A 17,923-nucleotide genomic window follows, 5' to 3' on the forward strand; every position below is an offset into this window, starting at 1 on the left:
TTCCCTGCCTTTCTTTCCTTCTTTCCATCCACACATATTTATTGAACACCTACTGTGTGCCAGGTACTGTGCTCAGTGCTGGAAACACAGCTGTGACCAAAGACAGGTCTAGTGCTCCACAGAGTTTATATCTCATAGGAAGCCACACCGTTACAAAGAACTACACGTTTCAGGAACTGGTTTTCTGTTGGTTTAATTTTTCTTCTTTAAAAATTAAAAGGATACACCAAGGTCGCTTTAAAGACTACTGAATAGGACATCAATTATTCGAATATATACCAAATATCTTTTCTTGCATTAAAGCAAAGAAAAAAGGATATATAATTGACTTCATCCATGGAATTTGAAATTAGCACTTAAGTACTACGTCAATCCCTGTGTTAAAGATGATATAATAATTTAGTAACAGAAACAATCCTGCAGAGTAGCATTTATCTCCATCAGACTGAATGGGACTACTTATGTACTGAAGGAATGACTGTAGGAACATAGAATTTCCTTGAGTCCATTAAAAACTGAAATACAGGATATGAGTATACCTTATTCCTCTCAATTACAAAGATATTTTAAGATAAATATTCAAAGCCTGGTTTCTGCTACGCTTAACCAAAAATAACCTAATCATTTGGAAAGAGAATCTACACAATACAACTCAAATCACCCTATAATGCTAACATTTGAACTTTGTACTACTCACCTTCCTCTATAAACAGTCTTTATTGATTCAACAGCCAATCCAGTAGCCACAATGTCATCAGCATTATGTCTTCGACCACTAACCATCAGTAACCCGTCCATTTTTCCAACCACGAACACCAAGCTGCCCTGAAAGGTAATAATGATTTACCTTGATTTCCATAATTTACAGTGTAAAACAGACATTTTACTTCCTGCCTTGAAATAAATCTTATCAAAAATATAAGAAAAAAAAAAACCAAACCATACTTTTTGGATTTTAAGAAAGTGTTTCACATCTCAACATCTTGGAAATCAGTGGCATCTTATGATTAATGAGGTCTCACAGTAGATAAGAGGGGAACCCATTCATATTTATTCTTAGGGAGGAATTTTATAAGAAAGCAACTAGGATGGCATACAAGCACAGTTTATTTTCCCAGCCATGATTATGTATTAGTTCATCTTCTGTACTTATCATGGGATGGATACAGAGAAAAATATTAAGTTATTTAATACTAAAATTAGGAAGAGATTAAAACAGTTTTAACGTGAGAATGACTACTTCAAGTTTATAAGAGTAATGCTGTTTCCATCTGGCAAGATTAGAAATAGGCTAATAAGGAAAAGTCAAAGAAACACTGTAGGAACCTCTCCTTTTCAGTAAGATAACGGAGCTGCAGGAAAGGCTGCTGTCAATGTCCTAAAAGCATCTGTATAAATAATTTTATTGTTTATACATAACTGTATAAATAATTTTATTGTTTAATATAATTATTATCAATAATTCTCCCAGACCCATTTACAATAACATAACTTTTTCCGTTCATTACAGAATTCCTAGATTTCTTGGGTCATTTATATTTATTCATTATCTAGTAGTCATCTCTACGTGAAAGTCACTCATTGATTTACAATGCAGTGCCACACAGTGACTAGGTAGGCTATGGAAGTAAGACACGACTTCTAGTCTCAAGAAGCTACTAGTCCATCCCAGAAGATAGAAGAGAACCAGCCATCTCCAACATAGCCTGAAAAGTGCTATGGAGGAAATAAATAAAAGAAATGAGACAGTCACTGTTAGTCTCCCATGTCCATTTCTCCATTTCTTTCACAGTAATATATTTTTTAGCTGGGCATGGCTAATCAAAATGAAGACTGCATTTCAGCCTCCCTAGCAACTAGACATAGCCATGTGATTAGTTCAGAATGATAAGATATGTAGAAATGCTTTTCAGCAGCTTCAGGGAATCTCCCTTAAGAGATAGTAGGACCGTGTCCTTTCTTCTGTCCTGTTTCCTAGAATGTAGATGTGATGGCTGGAGCTCCATCTTGGACATCAACAGTGTAGCAGTAAGCTAAAGAGAGGTTGGGTATTTGAGAATTTCTTGGTGTTGGGTAAAGAAATCAAGACAGCAGGTATAGACTTATAGACCTCTTTCTACGAAAGTGATTCTCTTAGAGGTATGTCCTCGTCCCCATCATTTCCCATAAATGGTGGAGAAAATGAAATAAAATTAGGTCTTTTCTTATATGACTCAAGCTGTTAAGAGAAGAAGAAAGAGTGCATAAGGAGGTAATTAGAGATGGATGGAAGTATGTGGGCTTAACTATGATAATGAATGCCTATCACTTATAAAATAAAATCCAAACTTCCCATTATTTCATGCAAGGCCTTTCATAATCTAGCTCTCTGCCCTTCTTGTTGGTTCATGAAGCTAAGCTGTGAACTCTTTGAGAACAGCTTTGTGTCTATCCAGTGACTGTAAATATTATTTGCTGGAAAACAAATTGTTTTCCTTTGCTCCTGAAGGTGACTTTTCTCAGCACTCTTCTAACTTATTTAAACTTATTAATCAAGTCAAAGAAAGGTAGCAAGAATAAGTGAAAAGAGTTTTTGAAAGTAAAAAATAATGTCTTAATATAAAAGAGTCAAAAGAATTTGGGTAATAAAAGTAATAAATATTAACTCATTTTTAACATTCTTACAGGAACTGCTCTAAATATAAGTTAAGTGGCCTTATAATATTCTTGGACTAATCAGAATTTGTTCTGTTCTGTGAATTAAAGTCCAAATATTTGGATCAGAGGCACCAAATCAAACACGAAAGCATCACTTACTGGCCCTACAAACCCCAGCAATCCTGATCGAATGAATGGCACATCCCCGACAGGAGAGCCTGCAGAATTCACTGGAATCACCTAGAAGATAGAAAGAAGAAAGTGAAAATCTGACCCTTTGTAAAAAAAATATATTTGATTTTTTAAGTCTTTTAAAAAGTTATAAACAAGTAACACCTACCTGCTGAAAACTAAAATTATATAAATAGTAAATATAGGAATCCTACCCCTTTAAGAGATAATAAACATTTATGATTTGTTGTTTATCTCTCTGGACTTTTTTTACAATGCATATATTTACATAGTAAGAATTATTTTTTTAAAAAAGGGATCATATTATATATACTGCTTTGCAACTTGCCTTTTCACATAACATATCTTGGATAGCTTTACAAGTTGGTAATAGTCTATCTAGCTCCCTTTGTACAATAGTTCTGTAACATAATATCGCATGGAGGACAGGATAGCACAGCCCTTGGAGTCAAACGTAAGTTCAATTTCTGGCTCTGCTACTTACTAGTAATGTGGACCCTGGGCAAGTTCCTGGACTTCGCTAAACCTGTTTCTTTGGCCATAAAATGAAATTCCCAATGCCTCTCACAGGCTCAGGGTAAAGATTAGGGGAATGTAAACAGATTTGCAGAGTGTCTGGCCCAGAATCAGTACTTAGGAAACTATCAGAATTAGTAGCTATTAGAAAGTAACTAGTCTTTATGGCTGTGTAGGTCATTCTAACTTTTCACTATTACGAACAGTGCTTTACTGAATACTCCTATATATAATTTTATGCATTTGTATAAGGCATGAGTTCTTTTAACAGGCTGTAGTCCTACAAAACAGTTATATCAATTACACTCCCCAAATACCATATCAGAATGTTTGTTTTTCCTATACTCTGACTCATACTACATGTTATCAATTTTCCAAAGTTTGCTAATCTGGTAGGCAAAAAAAGATATCCCACTGTTACTAATTGCATTTCTTTATTACTAGTACTATGGATGAATTTTCTTTCTTTTGTTTACTGGCCATTTGTATTTCTTTTATAAATAGTCTGTTTATAAAAGATAAACAGTCTGTTGATTGGTTTTCCCTTTAATTTAAAAAAATTTTTTATATATATTTATACAGAGAATTATAAGAACATTTATTAAATGCTTATTATGTGCCAGCCACAGGGCCAGTTGCTTTACAGTTATTCAAGACAACTTTATGAAACAAGATTATTACTTCCATTTTACAGATGAGAAAGCACAGAAAGTTTCATTTGTCTAATGGGGTGAAGGGTTAAAGAAGTACAAATTAGTAGTTGATATTTGGTCACGGGGATGGGGAGCACGGCAGAGGGAATGTAGTTAGCATTAATATGATGGCTAGGTGGAGGGCCAGGGTAGGGACAGAGCAATTGGGGGGATCGTTTTATGAACTATATGGATGTCTAACCAATGTACTGTATACTTGAAACTGATTTAAATAAATTTTTTAAAAAAGTTTCATTTGTCTCAAATCAAACAACTATTAAGTTTGGAATGGAAAATTAGCTCTTTGATCTCCTATGAGTTACATAAGTTTTTCTCACCAGTGGCTTATTTTTAAAACACACTTTTATTTTCTGACCAGTCATTACTATGTCTTTTGTCCTAGAGAAATGATAACTACGTTGGAAAATTCTTAAGGGTTTAAATATAAGAACCTAGCAAGAATTAGAAACTTTAATTTGCAAAAACAATGCAATGGTTTTCTCCTTTTTTGGTTGGAATTTTATCCTACTTCACTATCATTACATTTATACCACAGATTTCAAAATTTCTTTATCACTATGGACCATGGACCTAGCAGTTTGGTAATAAATAAGATATGTGGTTAGGCAGTTGTCCTCATAAGAAAGCATCATAATAAACTATTATCAGCATCTTCAAACACTGCTTGAGGATCTTGTTTACAGTAAGGAAAATGCATTAAAGAAAAATTCAGGTTTTGGAAATATATGTAGTCCAAGCATTTTAAAATAAGATAAACAGGGTGAGATTTAAATTAGTAAAATATATGTACATTCAGCAGAGGTAATCAGTCACCTAAAAGTAAACCTGGCAGTAAACATATGCTTGAAGAGTTTATGAATGTCTACACTTATCAAGGTGATTTGGTCATAACTTTCGACAGTAGGGCAAGAAGGCAGCAGTAACAGTGACAATGATGGCAATAACAGACAGGAATTTAATAATTTATATTATACCATTTTAGGCTCTGTAAACACAAATGATGGTTGTCTCAGGAATTCTTAACCTTTTTCAGATACCATATCATTTACAGAGATAACACCCTTCCGGCAGTTACATCTATTACTACATAATTACATGCTCTGATTTTCAAATGGGATGGCAGACGGGCGTGCCCTGCCATTTTGAGAATCACCAGTCTAGATTACAAAAGAAGGAAATCTGAAGAACTGAAAATTGGCAATGGTCATATAGGCCCTATCTAGTGTAAAGGGGACATGGCCCATAAACTGGAGTTCTCCATTCCCTAAAAGGTAACCTGAGGCAGGTAAATCCCAATTATGAAATATAGAAAATTAATTATGCCTGTCTGAATTTTAGGCTCACCAGGCAAACTTCCATTACAATTGGGCTTCACATAAAGAACTGCCTACTGAAAATCAATATGCTAGTTACACTAGAATATGAGCTATTTGAGGAGCTATTTGTTTATTCTCCTGATGTACCCCAAGCAACTAGAACAGTGCCAGATGTATAGAGGGTGTTCAATAAATACCTGTCTGAGTGAAAGTTTGAATAATGGGAGCAATCTCTGCCCCTGTGATAGGATGGTTCTTCATTTTTCATTAGTAAGCTGATATCGGTCTTTATAAGTTCAGTTTACTTGAGACTACACTTGAGAGAGAGATCCATTCTCACTATATACTCTCACAATTAAATTTTGGGGCTTATAAAGCCCAAACCATGGCATATTCACCAGAGCGATTTTTGTGAGGACTCTTACTGTTTATTTATTTAACAGATAAGCAGTAGTACTTCTGTGTGCAGGTGCTGTTCTAAGCACTTTACAAACATCAACTCATTTAGTTCTCACAACAATCCTGAGAGACAGGCACTATGATTACTCACATTTTAAAGATAAAGAAATTGGGGCACAGAGAGATTAAGCAACTCACTTAAGGTCAGCTAGTGAGTGGCAGAGTTAGGATTTGAACTTGGGCAGTCTAGCTTTGGAGTACACACTCTCAAACCACTACTTTAGTTCCCATTTGGCAGTTCATCTGCCCTAGTGATACCCTCACCAAACATTTTTTCTGTGAAATTTTAATATCATGTACCTCAAATGTATTTTTGGTCACACCAGCAAGCCCAAAGTACATCATGCCTCCTGTCCTGGAGCTGACACAGATTTCTCCAATTTCATCTGTTTTGCAGAGTTGGGGAGGTCCATCGGGTCTCACAATGCACATCATCCCTAGTGTACAGAAAATAAAGTTAAGGGACAGGGATCCTGGAAAACCTTTGCAAAATAACAGCTTCATCCTTGTGAATCCGGGTAAGTTTTGAATTCACTGAGTGCTTATTAAGTAAGAATATCAAATAAGAATGCTAAAAATAGACCTGAAACTACATAGTTATTTTAATTTTCCATCTTTTAGCCCTAACATTTTTTTAATTCAGCAAATAAAACACACAACTGATGTAGACTGAAGCTTTTGAAGATAGTGGCATATTAAAAATGACTGCCAAGTCCAAAGAAACAGGTTAGATTATTTAACCCTAGGCAGATCAAACTCAAACACTCACAGAAGCAGTGTGCTTTTTCTGCTAGTCCAATGGCTTAGCATTTACAGTGAAAACCAGACAACACTGATATCACTCAGTACTTAGCTTTCCCTATGAACAATTATAATTAGCATTTTCAATTAAATCATACAATACAGCTGGAAGGTAAGTATAGTTAAAATCACTTAACGGTTAGAGAAACTTTAAGAAACGAACTAAGCACTAAATTTTAGATTCCTCATAACATATCTTTATGAAAAACCAATGGCCTTCCTGAGAACTCACCACCAGGCATTACGTGTCCCACATCCTGGACTGTCAGTGCTGAATTTTTATCTTCAGTATTGACCCGTATTACCCCATAGCTCAACCCATTCATTGAGAGAATGGCTCTTCCTGGCAAAGGGGCCCCTGGGACTCCAGGCCTGAAAACGAAATAAACTCATCAAATTTGGCAAATTAAATATCAACGGAAAAGTATGAATATGTAGGAAAGCAAATTTCCTCTGGCTACCATGCACGCACACAAAAAATAATTTCTCTACCAAAGACATGCCAAATTAATCAAATTCACATGTACAAACCATGGGAAAAAATTTTAATCGGTTGTTCAGAATACATTGGTCTTGAGTGTACTATAAATGTACTTTCCATATTTACACTATAATTAAGAATAGCCTATTTTTAGTCTAGGATGATAACCAAGGATGCTGAAAAGCAAAACAACACAGAAAAAGAACTAATTCACAAATAAAAGATGAGAATCATTAAATTAAATTTTCAGTTTATCAGTTACACTTAGTGCAAGAGTGGGAAGAATAAATGAGATGCTTCAAACTATTTTACAAAGTCATTTTCACTTTTAGACTTATGAAGCAGAAAATTAGTTAACACCCCTTGTCACTGCCTGGTAAATATTGCACATTTGATCAAAGTTGTAACATATTGAAGAGCACTGTTCTGAACAGTACCTGCGGATTGCGACAGTCATGGCTTCAGCAGAAGTGGCACATGGACAGATGGCCTCAGGTTTCAGTCCATGGCTCTGGAACAGACTCAGGAAGGCATCACAGGATGACACAGACCCTAAGGAGTTGGAACAGATCAACTTGAAAGCTGAAATGATGATTTTCATTACTGCAGGAAACTGGTAAAGAGTGAAAAGCTGACATACTTGTTTCTCATGACAACTCTCACTGTACATCATTAATTCAATCCAAACATTTTACTGTGCCTGTGAGATGACTGATACATTTCAAGGACAAATTAACTCTCATCCAGACCATGAAAGGTCAATGACACTATTTAAAGTTACAACTTGGAATAAAGCTGTTCCTATCAAACTGTCCAATCAACAGCAGAGAGACACTGTGGCCAGCTCAGAACTGAGCAACTGTTCCTGAAAACTATTTTGCCAGTGCAGTATTAACACTCTGGCTTAGTTCCACCCTCTTCTATGTGATATTCTCTGATTTAATTCATATTAAGGTCAATTTCATTTCTGTGTTTTATATCAGAATGATTAACGTTGACTACTGGCAAAAATCCATGATGAAGAACATAGTAGCTAACGTTTTACCTGATTCCAGGTAAATCAGGAGGCTCAGGATGTTTGTGCTTGTACGAAAAAGCTGGTAATATCATAGATCTCTAAAAGCTTTTGCAAATCTGATTTGCTGCTAGGGGGAATTTGCACAAAGTCCAGACACTTGGTTACATCAAGTCACCTTCTTATCATTCTTTTTAGTTACATGATAATAAAAAGAAATAAATGAGTGAACAAGAAGGAGTGGTTTTAAAAGTGTATGGATCCATCAAATGATGAACAGATAAATAAATGTGGTATACTTATATAATGGAATATTAAATGGCAATATAAAAAGTGAAGTATGGACATATGCTACAACATGGATGAACCTTAAAAACATTATGTTAAGTGAAAGAAGCCTGTCACAAAGACCAATATAATATCATTACATTTATATAAAATGTCCAGAATAAGTATACCTATAGAGACAGAAAGTAGATTAGAAGTTGCCTAGGATGAGAGGACAGTGGGGGGAAAATGGAGAGTGACTACTAATGGGTATGGGGTTCCTTTTTAACAAATGTTAAAAAAATGCTTATAGAAAAAGGGCAAAAACTTCAACCTACCAAGGGAATAAATGGTCCCAGAACCACACTCTAGAAATACTCACAGGGATTAGCTCCATCAGTCACAATTAACATCCGGAGAGAACTCAAGCTCACATCTCTTTGGTCCCGATGTGCCATCATAGCCCAGTGCAAGTCTCGACATTTTACTAAAGCTACCTTGGCTACAAACAAAAGGGATAAATTTAACACACATATACATGCTAAATTTGGTAGATACTTAATATACTATAATAAAAACATTTTTACTTATTTTAGGGATCATGATTTTCAAATAAAGAAAATAAAAAAGGTTTCAAAGAAATTATGCCAGGTGCTCTGAGGCAGCAGGCACCAACTAGACATATAATTGTTTTGCTCACTGTGACCTATATGCATGAACCACATACCTTAGCCAACAAAGCACCCAAAAAATCTAATGTAGGGCTTAAATTCAGGCAAATTTATCTCAACTTTTTTTAATAAAATTTTTATACATTTATTTGAGCCAAACTGATGACATATGCTGGGGAGCAAGATCTCAAACGCTCCCCCAGTTTGTCTGAACTCTTAAGAAAGAATGTCATGTAAGAGGAAATTGACAAGATGAAATTTTAGCAATTGAACTCCAAAATTTGACAAGCCACCAAGGCATAGAATTATGTCCCTACAAGGGAAATTTGAAAATCCATGAAATCTTAGTTTAAATAGTCACATAATTAAAGCGTAGGTGCTGTGAGTACCTACCTTTGTGGGCATGTACTCTTTGGACCCAAGAGAGAGGGCAAGTCTTCATAACAGAGTAGGGTACACTAATTGTATGCATCTTATTCATTACATTCTGAAAAGCAACGAAAGATAAAAAGTAATCAGCACTAAATACATACATTGCATTTTAAAATTGAACTGATATTTTTGTTAACGATTTTAATCACACATGTAACAAATACCTAAATACATGCTCTTTGAAAAAAATATGAAATATTAACTATAAGGTTGGTCTCCTTTGCTACCTACCCTTAAACCTGGTTCTCTCCTTTCCTCCTCAGAGATTACCACTGTTGTGAATCTGGCATGTATCCTTCTAGTCCTTTCTCTATGTATTTACATATATATTTGTCTCCATAGAAACAGAAAGTATTTTTAACATAAAAGGCATCATACTATACATATGTCTGCAACATACTTTTTTTCACTTAAATGGTTTAAGAGCTAAATCTATGCACATGAATATGAGATCTATCTAATTTTTTTTTAACTACTGCATAGTATGCTACATAGTGGTACTATACCACGATTTATTTTGACATTTCCCTATTATCGACAGTTTTTTTGTTATTATAAACAATGTTTCAAGGAACATATTTATACCTACTTCCCTGGGTATATGTATAAGAGTTTCTCTAGGGTAGATATAGAAAAGTGGTACTGCTGGGTCATAGGATATATATTCTATAAATTTAATAGATACTGCCAAACTACCCCCAACCCACTAAGTGCTTTCATCATGCTTGCATTTGCCACATACCACAAAGGGTTGGGTATCACAAAATAAGAAATCAAAATATCCTGTTGCTTATAGGAGGTCCTGCCCAGACCTGTTGGGTATTTGAGTAGATAAAATTGAGTGAGCTGAGGGAGTCATGCAATTTGGTGTCTCTCCTGCCATCCAAACGAATGAATATACCCAGATCTCCAGTCCCCAAAGAAACTCAGCCCGGCAGAGTAACTAAGTATTGGTACTTACTTAGGCTGGTAATTTCGCTCACCACCAAAGTAGCCCAAAGAAACCAAGATACTATTGGTAACCTCTTTTTCCTCTCTGCCCCAAGTTTCTAATTATGGTGACTACCTTTTGGATTTCAGGAAAAGAATGGTTTTTATAACTAAGACTTCATGCATGTCCCTCTAACTCCTCATAAAGGTTTTTTAACTTCTTCAGAAAAGAGCCAGAATGTATGCTCAAGGAATAAGAGTCTTAGTAATTTGATGGGTTCTGGGTGAAAAGGGATCCTCCTACACTTCCGCCATGAATTTATACCTTTTCTCAGACTCCTGCAATGTGTAAGGAAGCCGGATGAGATACTCTCAAAAGATCCTTTTCAGCTCTAGGATCCTGTTTCTCTTCTCTGTCCCCTCCCAATCACCATGCTACATACGGTAGTTTTCCCCACTTGAAATGTCCCCTCTCTCTACCTCTACCACAAAAGTATCTCTATATGGCTAAATCTTACCCATTTTTCAAAGTCCAACTCAATTGGCACCTCTTCCATAAAAATAGCCTGGTGCCAAAGCTGAGAAGAACTCACCTCTAACTCTCACAGCATGTTACCTGTTCCTCAATTATGGAAGGTAGCCCGATTTACCTTATAACTCTATTCTTTAATTGCAGTATGAACTCATTCAATACATTTTATCCAATGAAAAGGTTAGATGTTATTATCCACAGTTGTCAAGTTCTAAATATATTTATGTAATCCTTTTTTCAGAAAGAAGAGGCAAATCTCAAACACACTTTTTAAAATCATAAATAAATATATAAGCATTTGTAGAATCTTTTAAGCTTTGAGCCATCATAGCAGATGTTTTAAAAATTGATCCTAAATTCTCCCATATACTATTATGTAAGGAGTTTGCCCAACCACACAATGAAGAAAAAACAGAATCACATTCTCCTTTTAAAAAAATTACCATTTATATTATAAAATCAAATTCCTCTGGAAAATATGATTGATCTTTTGGGGGCTTAAATTTCCAACAAGCACTGAGAGATACTCTGGTTATACAGCATGCATACTGACCTGAATTACAAGCACAATTAACTGTAAAGGCCTTAATTCTGAGTAGCTTACCGCAAACATGCCATGCCACAGCCCAGCATCCTTCTTAAAGTCTAAAACGTTTACTACTGTTTCCCCTAAAATAGAAAAAATTTTTTAAAAAGTCAACCAAGGAAATCATTTTTTGCATTAAATAGCAAAATCATGTCACTTGCCTCTAATAAACAGCTGATTTAGTACTTTTAAAGAGACTGCTGAAAGCTCTGAGTCTTTTGATTACTTGACGATCCCCTCAAACTGGCTGGGGAACTGATCAGAGAGTGACATGGCTACAGAAGAGACAATGAGTTTGAAACTCTTTATGACTTAGGCACTGTCTTCTGAGAGGTAATACTTTTTTCCTAATTATATGAGAAACACGTTTATTTTAGAAACTTCAGAAGTTTCACAAACACATGTAAAAAAATTATACTTCCCAGAGAAAATAAAAAATGTTGGTATACACACACACATACACACATGTATGTAATATTCTACATACACAAATATACTTCTAAGCATTCTACAGAATACATTTTTGTGTTTTAATTTGTGCTTTTTGGTAACTGAATTTCTTTGACTCTAATGCCAAACGTACAGCTGGTGGCAGCTCTCTATACATGGGAAGATGGAGATACCTGACATTCCACAGCTAATAATGAACACATGGTTTTAATTAGCTTTCTATTTCTGCACTCTAGAAATCATACTTCACATATTTGGTTTGCCCAGAATTTTAGTTCCTTTAAAATATAGCGTATTTGTGAAAAAGAAGCAAGCCAAGAATGTGTCTTAGAACATTTCACTCTGAGTTTGGTCATTAACTGCAATCCAATCACTGAGCACTCTGCTTGCAGTCACACATATCTGAGGCTCACAATGAGGGCAGTCATGGGATGAAGTCTGACCTTCAGAATAATTGCAGGCCTGGGACAGAGCTTGGCAGTGAGACAACATTGCAAGGCGAGACACTGTAACTCCCATTACACTCCCTTCTTTGCTTGTTTTATACTAGGAAAAAAAAAACACACAAAAAAACAAAAACATAAGAAACACAATAAAATAGGTTATTTCAAATGATAAAACTAGAATCCTAAAGACAAAACCCAGATAAGCCATGGTAATAGGCTTAATTTAACATGTTTCATATGAATATTGGAGACTGTGTACTTGGGCCTCAAACTCTAATCACACAAAGATAGGATTAGGGAATGACAAAGTTCAACAAAAGTATTTTAAATTCTTAAAAGATTAATTATTCATCAATGTGAAGTGGCTGTTAAAGAAGCTAAAACAAAACTTGAGCTGCATTAACAGAAACACAGTATCAAATACATGGCTAGCACTGCAGAGTTAAAAGTGCGTAAGATGTGGTCTGTCAGAAGCTCCCAGTTTGAGAAGGGGAGACCTAGAAATGGCCTATTCATTCCTACAAATCAATCGACTATGATTTTGCCTTTAACTCAATGTTCCATTCAAGTTGCTTTTTACCAAGATCAGCAACTTTTTGATTGTTAAATCAAAAGCATATATTGCATACTTTATCAGACCTTTCTGTAACATCTGATGCTTCCTTTCTTGACACTTTTTCCTTCCTTGGCTTTTGTGATACTCCTCTCTCCTATACATATTCTCTCTCTCCCCCCATAGTGTTCAATTTCTCTGCCCATCCCTTAAAGGTTGGCATTCCTTGAAAGTTCTGTTCTTCTCTTTTCACTTTATTCAAACAGGGTACCATATTCCTGATGACTCCCAATTCCCTATTTCCAATCCATACCTCTCTCCAGACATAGAGTCAATTGTTCCCCTCAAATAACCCATAGTCCTGTGAGATCCAGCAGATCCAACACTGTATTCTTCACCCTCAGCCCACACCCATGAAAATTTCTTGTTATATTTTCTATCTTAGTGAAGGATGCCACTATTACCCAGTTGTGCCCAAGGCAGGAAACTGAGTCTTTCTTGCCTCTTCCCTCTCCAAGCCCTTTCTCTTCTATTTCCTCACTGTCTCTCCACTCCATCCACATTTTTCTATCCCCATCACCACAAGCTTGAGCTCACCTGAATAACTATAAAAGCTGGTTTCTCCGTTTCCCTTCTCAAACCCAACCAAACAAGATAAATATTTTAACAACACATTTACTATCACTCTGCTGCTGACGACCCTTTAATAGCTTCCTATTACCCACAGGATGCTTTAAACTCATATCAATGTCCTGTGGGTTATAATAAGAGGGTCCCAAAGGAAAACTGTAAGTTAATTCAGAATAACAGAAGCTTACACATGAAGAGGATGGTAGTTCTACATGGGGCCAGACTGCTAAGCAGGGACCACATAATGGAAGGTCCTTCGCCTTTTAGGAAGAACCAATAAAGAAGATCAAAAGCAGTGGTCAGTGAGGCAGAAGAACTGAGAGTAATCAGGGAAACCAGTGAACAGCTTTAAGGAGAACGGAGTGATGAACCATGTCATCACTGAGAGATGACAGGGACTGAGAGTTGACGGATAAATTTGGTATTCTAATTGCCTGCTTACCTTTCTGTCATTTAAACATACTCGGATCTCTTCTGTCTTTAAAAGCAGCCAACATTACCACATCACCCCTCAAAGCTACTGCCTACTCTCTTCCTTATTATAACCAAAGTTACCCCCACAAGGCTCACAGTTGGGTAGATTTTTTTCTCCAAATCTTCTTTTAAAAATCATTCATTTGTTTATTCATTAATTTAGCAAACAGTTGGTAAGCATTTACTAATATATCTCAAGCAGGTCAAGTGCATAGCTTTTAGAGTGAAACAGATGTGAGTCTGAATTCCAGTTCTGCCATTTTTGAGTCATATGGCCTTTGGTTGGTTGCTAAAGTTTAAGTTTTAGTCTCCTCTCTTATAAAAGGTTTAATACCAGTTCTCACCTCACAGTCTACAGGACTGATTGAAACAATACATTTAAAACACTTAGCCTGGTGCCTCTATGCTTTATCCCTCAACTGGATCATGTTATTGATCAATCAAATTCCTAAACTAACCTTTAATATCGAACCCTCTGGCCATTTGTTTTTTCTTGCTCTTTATTTTTTTTCTGTTTAATTTGTTCTTATTAAGTACAGCTATTTCTCCTCCTCATTTCTCCAGTCTCTTGCTTCCCATCCTCCACCCCAAGCAGCAGAAAAATATTTCTGCCAGTTTCTCTGCCAATAAATCATTTCTTAAACCTCTGTACTTCTCTAAGTCTTTTGTGACTTTCCTACATGGCAAAGATCAATTTTTTTGTTGTCTTTCTTTTTCTGGAATGTATATTTATGTTAAAAATAATTAAGAAGGCCACAACAAGGCATATTATGAGCCAAAAGATGGAAACCTAACAAACTAGGAGGATCTTTTAACATTAAAACTGCAAAAAGTTCATTTTAAATTTTGTAAGATAGCATCTGAAGCCTAAAGAAAAGCCGGAATGTATGTTCTGGTCTTAGCACTTACCTCAATGTATGCTGGTTCTGCACCAGCAGGTGAGATGTGGGGCTGCCAGTCTTTAGGTGGTTTTGAAAGGTACTTGGAATCTGTTACAACCCATTTGAGCCGGGGCCAACCTAAATCCAACCCAAAATAAAAACTGAAATGCCTGAGCCATAAAGAAGGGAATTCACATTGAATTGGTCATTTTAAATTTCAAGAGACCAAATCACGGTTATGTTATCATCAGTAAAATACTTTATTTTTATTAGTTTTTAGTGATAAATTACCAGATAATTGTACCTTCTTTTAAAAGTACAATTGCTCCACATGCTAATTCCAGGACTTGACATTACCTCAACAATTGGGAGGTCCATTTGGCAGTGGAAGTCCACTGAGGTTAGTGGTCTATCCTCTCTCTCTATATGTAGCATTTAGCTTTAATAAACATAGTAGCTTTTTCCAACCATCAGCATAAAGGTTAAGGGTGTGGGCTGTAGAATCAGACAGATCTAGGTTCAAATAGCTGCTCTGCCATTTATTAGCTATGACTTTGGGCAAGTTACTTAACCTCTCTGTGTCTCAGTTTCCTAACCTGTAGAATGGGGATAATAATGGTACCTACTTCATAAGATTGTGAGAATTAATTAAGAAAATATATGTTAAGTACTTAGCTATTATTAAGTTAAAACGCTAATTTAAGCACTCAGCTTTAATTTTTAACTGATAACTTAGTTATAAATATTACTAACCTTTAAACTGTACAATTTCTCCATTCTGAGTTTTTGGCAGCCCCTTAAGACAAACTTCACTGGTAAGAGCTAAGGCAATACCACAGCTTCCTAGCAAGAAGCCAATCTGCTGCCCTCCAGCATCCTGTGGAGAAAAGATAATGAACATGGAAAAGTAGTGAATGTGAGCACACCCATGCCTACAATCTAACACTTGGTAATGCTCTGGCACTCCTGTGACAACATTCATGGAACCCCACTGTTTTCTGGCAATTGTCAAAATCCAGTGACAATATGTCCTTCCAAATAATTTCTACCATACAATGATTTACTGAATGCAAATAAAATATTTTATTAATCTGACATTGCTAATGATGAGTTCTGCCAGCCAAATGTGACCATTTTATTCAAAGATCAGCAATGCTCTTCTTTTAATTTCAGGCAAACGAAATAAATGCAAACATGGTTAAGTTGTCTTGACCTAGCTATATCCCCAAACCCAAAAGTAAGGCAATTCAGGTCAGAACAAAATAAATAACGTAACTGAACATCAAAGGTCCAAATTTACAATGAAAGTGAATGGACAGTTATATCCAAATCCATATACTCATTATTTATTCTATTTTAAAAAGAGATAGATTTGAGCTTCATAATAACAACAGAGAAAAAACAAAAGATATAATCTAAGGTATTTCCATTAAAATGTCACCTTAAAAGTATCATTACGAAGTCACACAAACACTGTCAACTTAATAATACAAGAACAACTCTACAATTTCCTGAACAATCTGAAGATACTATATCCCATCAACTAGAGTTTCAGGGATGTTACCAATTTGTTTTTCATTCCTTTCATAAAATAATTTTTTCTTGTAAATCTACATTCTCCAGCATATTTTGTCTTTATCATCAACTCTCAATAATAAACTGCATGAGAAAATTAGGGTCAAACAGCTCATGGAGAAATTATTTGGTTAAATTTGGAAATTTGCTACATATACTTCATTTTAGTAAGACTGATGTGTTGGCAAAGTAAAACCCTATATCCTAAAGTAGTAACATCGCTGAATCACCCATGAGCTTAATGAAAATCCTAGGTTGTACAATACAGTTAAAGTAAATCCCTTTAGAAAAGATCTCACCTATTGTAAATGTGAATTATCTATAGTCTCTGAAGCAGGGATGGTACTCTTTATAACTAGTAATTGCTGAAAAGTTAAGTATGCCTCCATGATTCTTAAGTTAGATATACTATAAATATTCTATCTTATCTCTTCTTGGCCTTTTGGCTGAGATCAAGTGTGAAATATTCTTAGCTGAAAATATGCTATTTTCATGAAAGCTTTAAATATTAATAAATAATTTTCTACAACTTTCATGGTTTTAGAAAGTGAAGCCGAGTGCTTAAGAAAACAGAGTGTTTCCAATGTTGTGACCAAGTCAACCAATCCAAGAGCCCAGTGCCTGCCATGTCACATCAGGCTATATTCCTTTTAAATTTAGCATTGTTACCTTTCTGGTAAGAGGTACCTCTATAGGCACTGGAATCACTTCTGCCAGGAGACATCCATAAAAAGCCACCATAAACATGACTGGATCATTGTTGGGGTAAACCAGGGCTACCTAAAATGCATAATAACATTCAATAACAGAGGAATAAAAACAAGACTAATGCTTTCAATGCATTCTCTAAGATATACATTTACATATAAAACATCTATTGTAAACAAAATAAATCAAATTATTAAATTGCTTAAAGAAAATTAAGTTAATTAGAAGGATGTACAAACCTAAAAAGACCTCTCTCATTCCCATGATTATTCTAGACACATTTTGGGAACTATAATGCAATTGATCATCATAATAGGAATTTTTCACTTAATTCTATTGGTGATTTAGCAGTAAACAACTCACTTGAAGTAATAAATTAATTACTTGTGAAATCTAAGGCAATTTATTTTAGTGTAAGACTAAAGCAATAAAATAAATGTAATGGATCTCTCCAGACAGACCAGCATATTAAAGAATAAGCTTTTCATCTCTCATAGAGAGCCTACAAGCACTGAATGACTCAATTACTACCTTAGGGCCAACCTAAGATTTCTTACTCTTTAACAAATTCATTGTATTAATCCTTACTCATCAAACCAACAATGCAAGTGTTCTAGCATGAAGGCATGTGGTAATAGGTATAAGCAATTCTGGCAGA

At 35.4% G+C, this 17,923-nt stretch overlaps 1 protein-coding gene across 2 annotated transcripts in view; it reads right to left on the reverse strand.

The window, feature by feature from the left end:
- Positions 1-17,923, reverse strand: part of DIP2B (disco interacting protein 2 homolog B) — a 168,872-nt gene that overhangs the window by 35,063 nt on the left and 115,886 nt on the right. For both annotated transcript variants that reach the window (XM_025050230.1, XM_015593190.2), the window contains 12 exons: positions 17,227-17,337; positions 15,736-15,859; positions 15,011-15,120; positions 12,442-12,544; positions 11,567-11,631; positions 9,462-9,555; positions 8,780-8,899; positions 7,553-7,667; positions 6,867-7,006; positions 6,134-6,270; positions 2,797-2,877; positions 698-825 (listed from right to left, as the gene is read on the reverse strand). In XM_025050230.1, the coding sequence (XP_024905998.1) occupies positions 698-825; positions 2,797-2,877; positions 6,134-6,270; positions 6,867-7,006; positions 7,553-7,667; positions 8,780-8,899; positions 9,462-9,555; positions 11,567-11,631; positions 12,442-12,544; positions 15,011-15,120; positions 15,736-15,859; positions 17,227-17,337 (1,328 nt within the window). The remainder of the gene's footprint in view (positions 1-697; positions 826-2,796; positions 2,878-6,133; positions 6,271-6,866; positions 7,007-7,552; positions 7,668-8,779; positions 8,900-9,461; positions 9,556-11,566; positions 11,632-12,441; positions 12,545-15,010; positions 15,121-15,735; positions 15,860-17,226; positions 17,338-17,923) is intronic.

This window comes from Pteropus alecto, unplaced genomic scaffold (assembly GCF_000325575.1).
Source record: "Pteropus alecto unplaced genomic scaffold, ASM32557v1 scaffold196, whole genome shotgun sequence".
Taxonomy (NCBI): domain Eukaryota; kingdom Metazoa; phylum Chordata; class Mammalia; order Chiroptera; family Pteropodidae; genus Pteropus; species Pteropus alecto.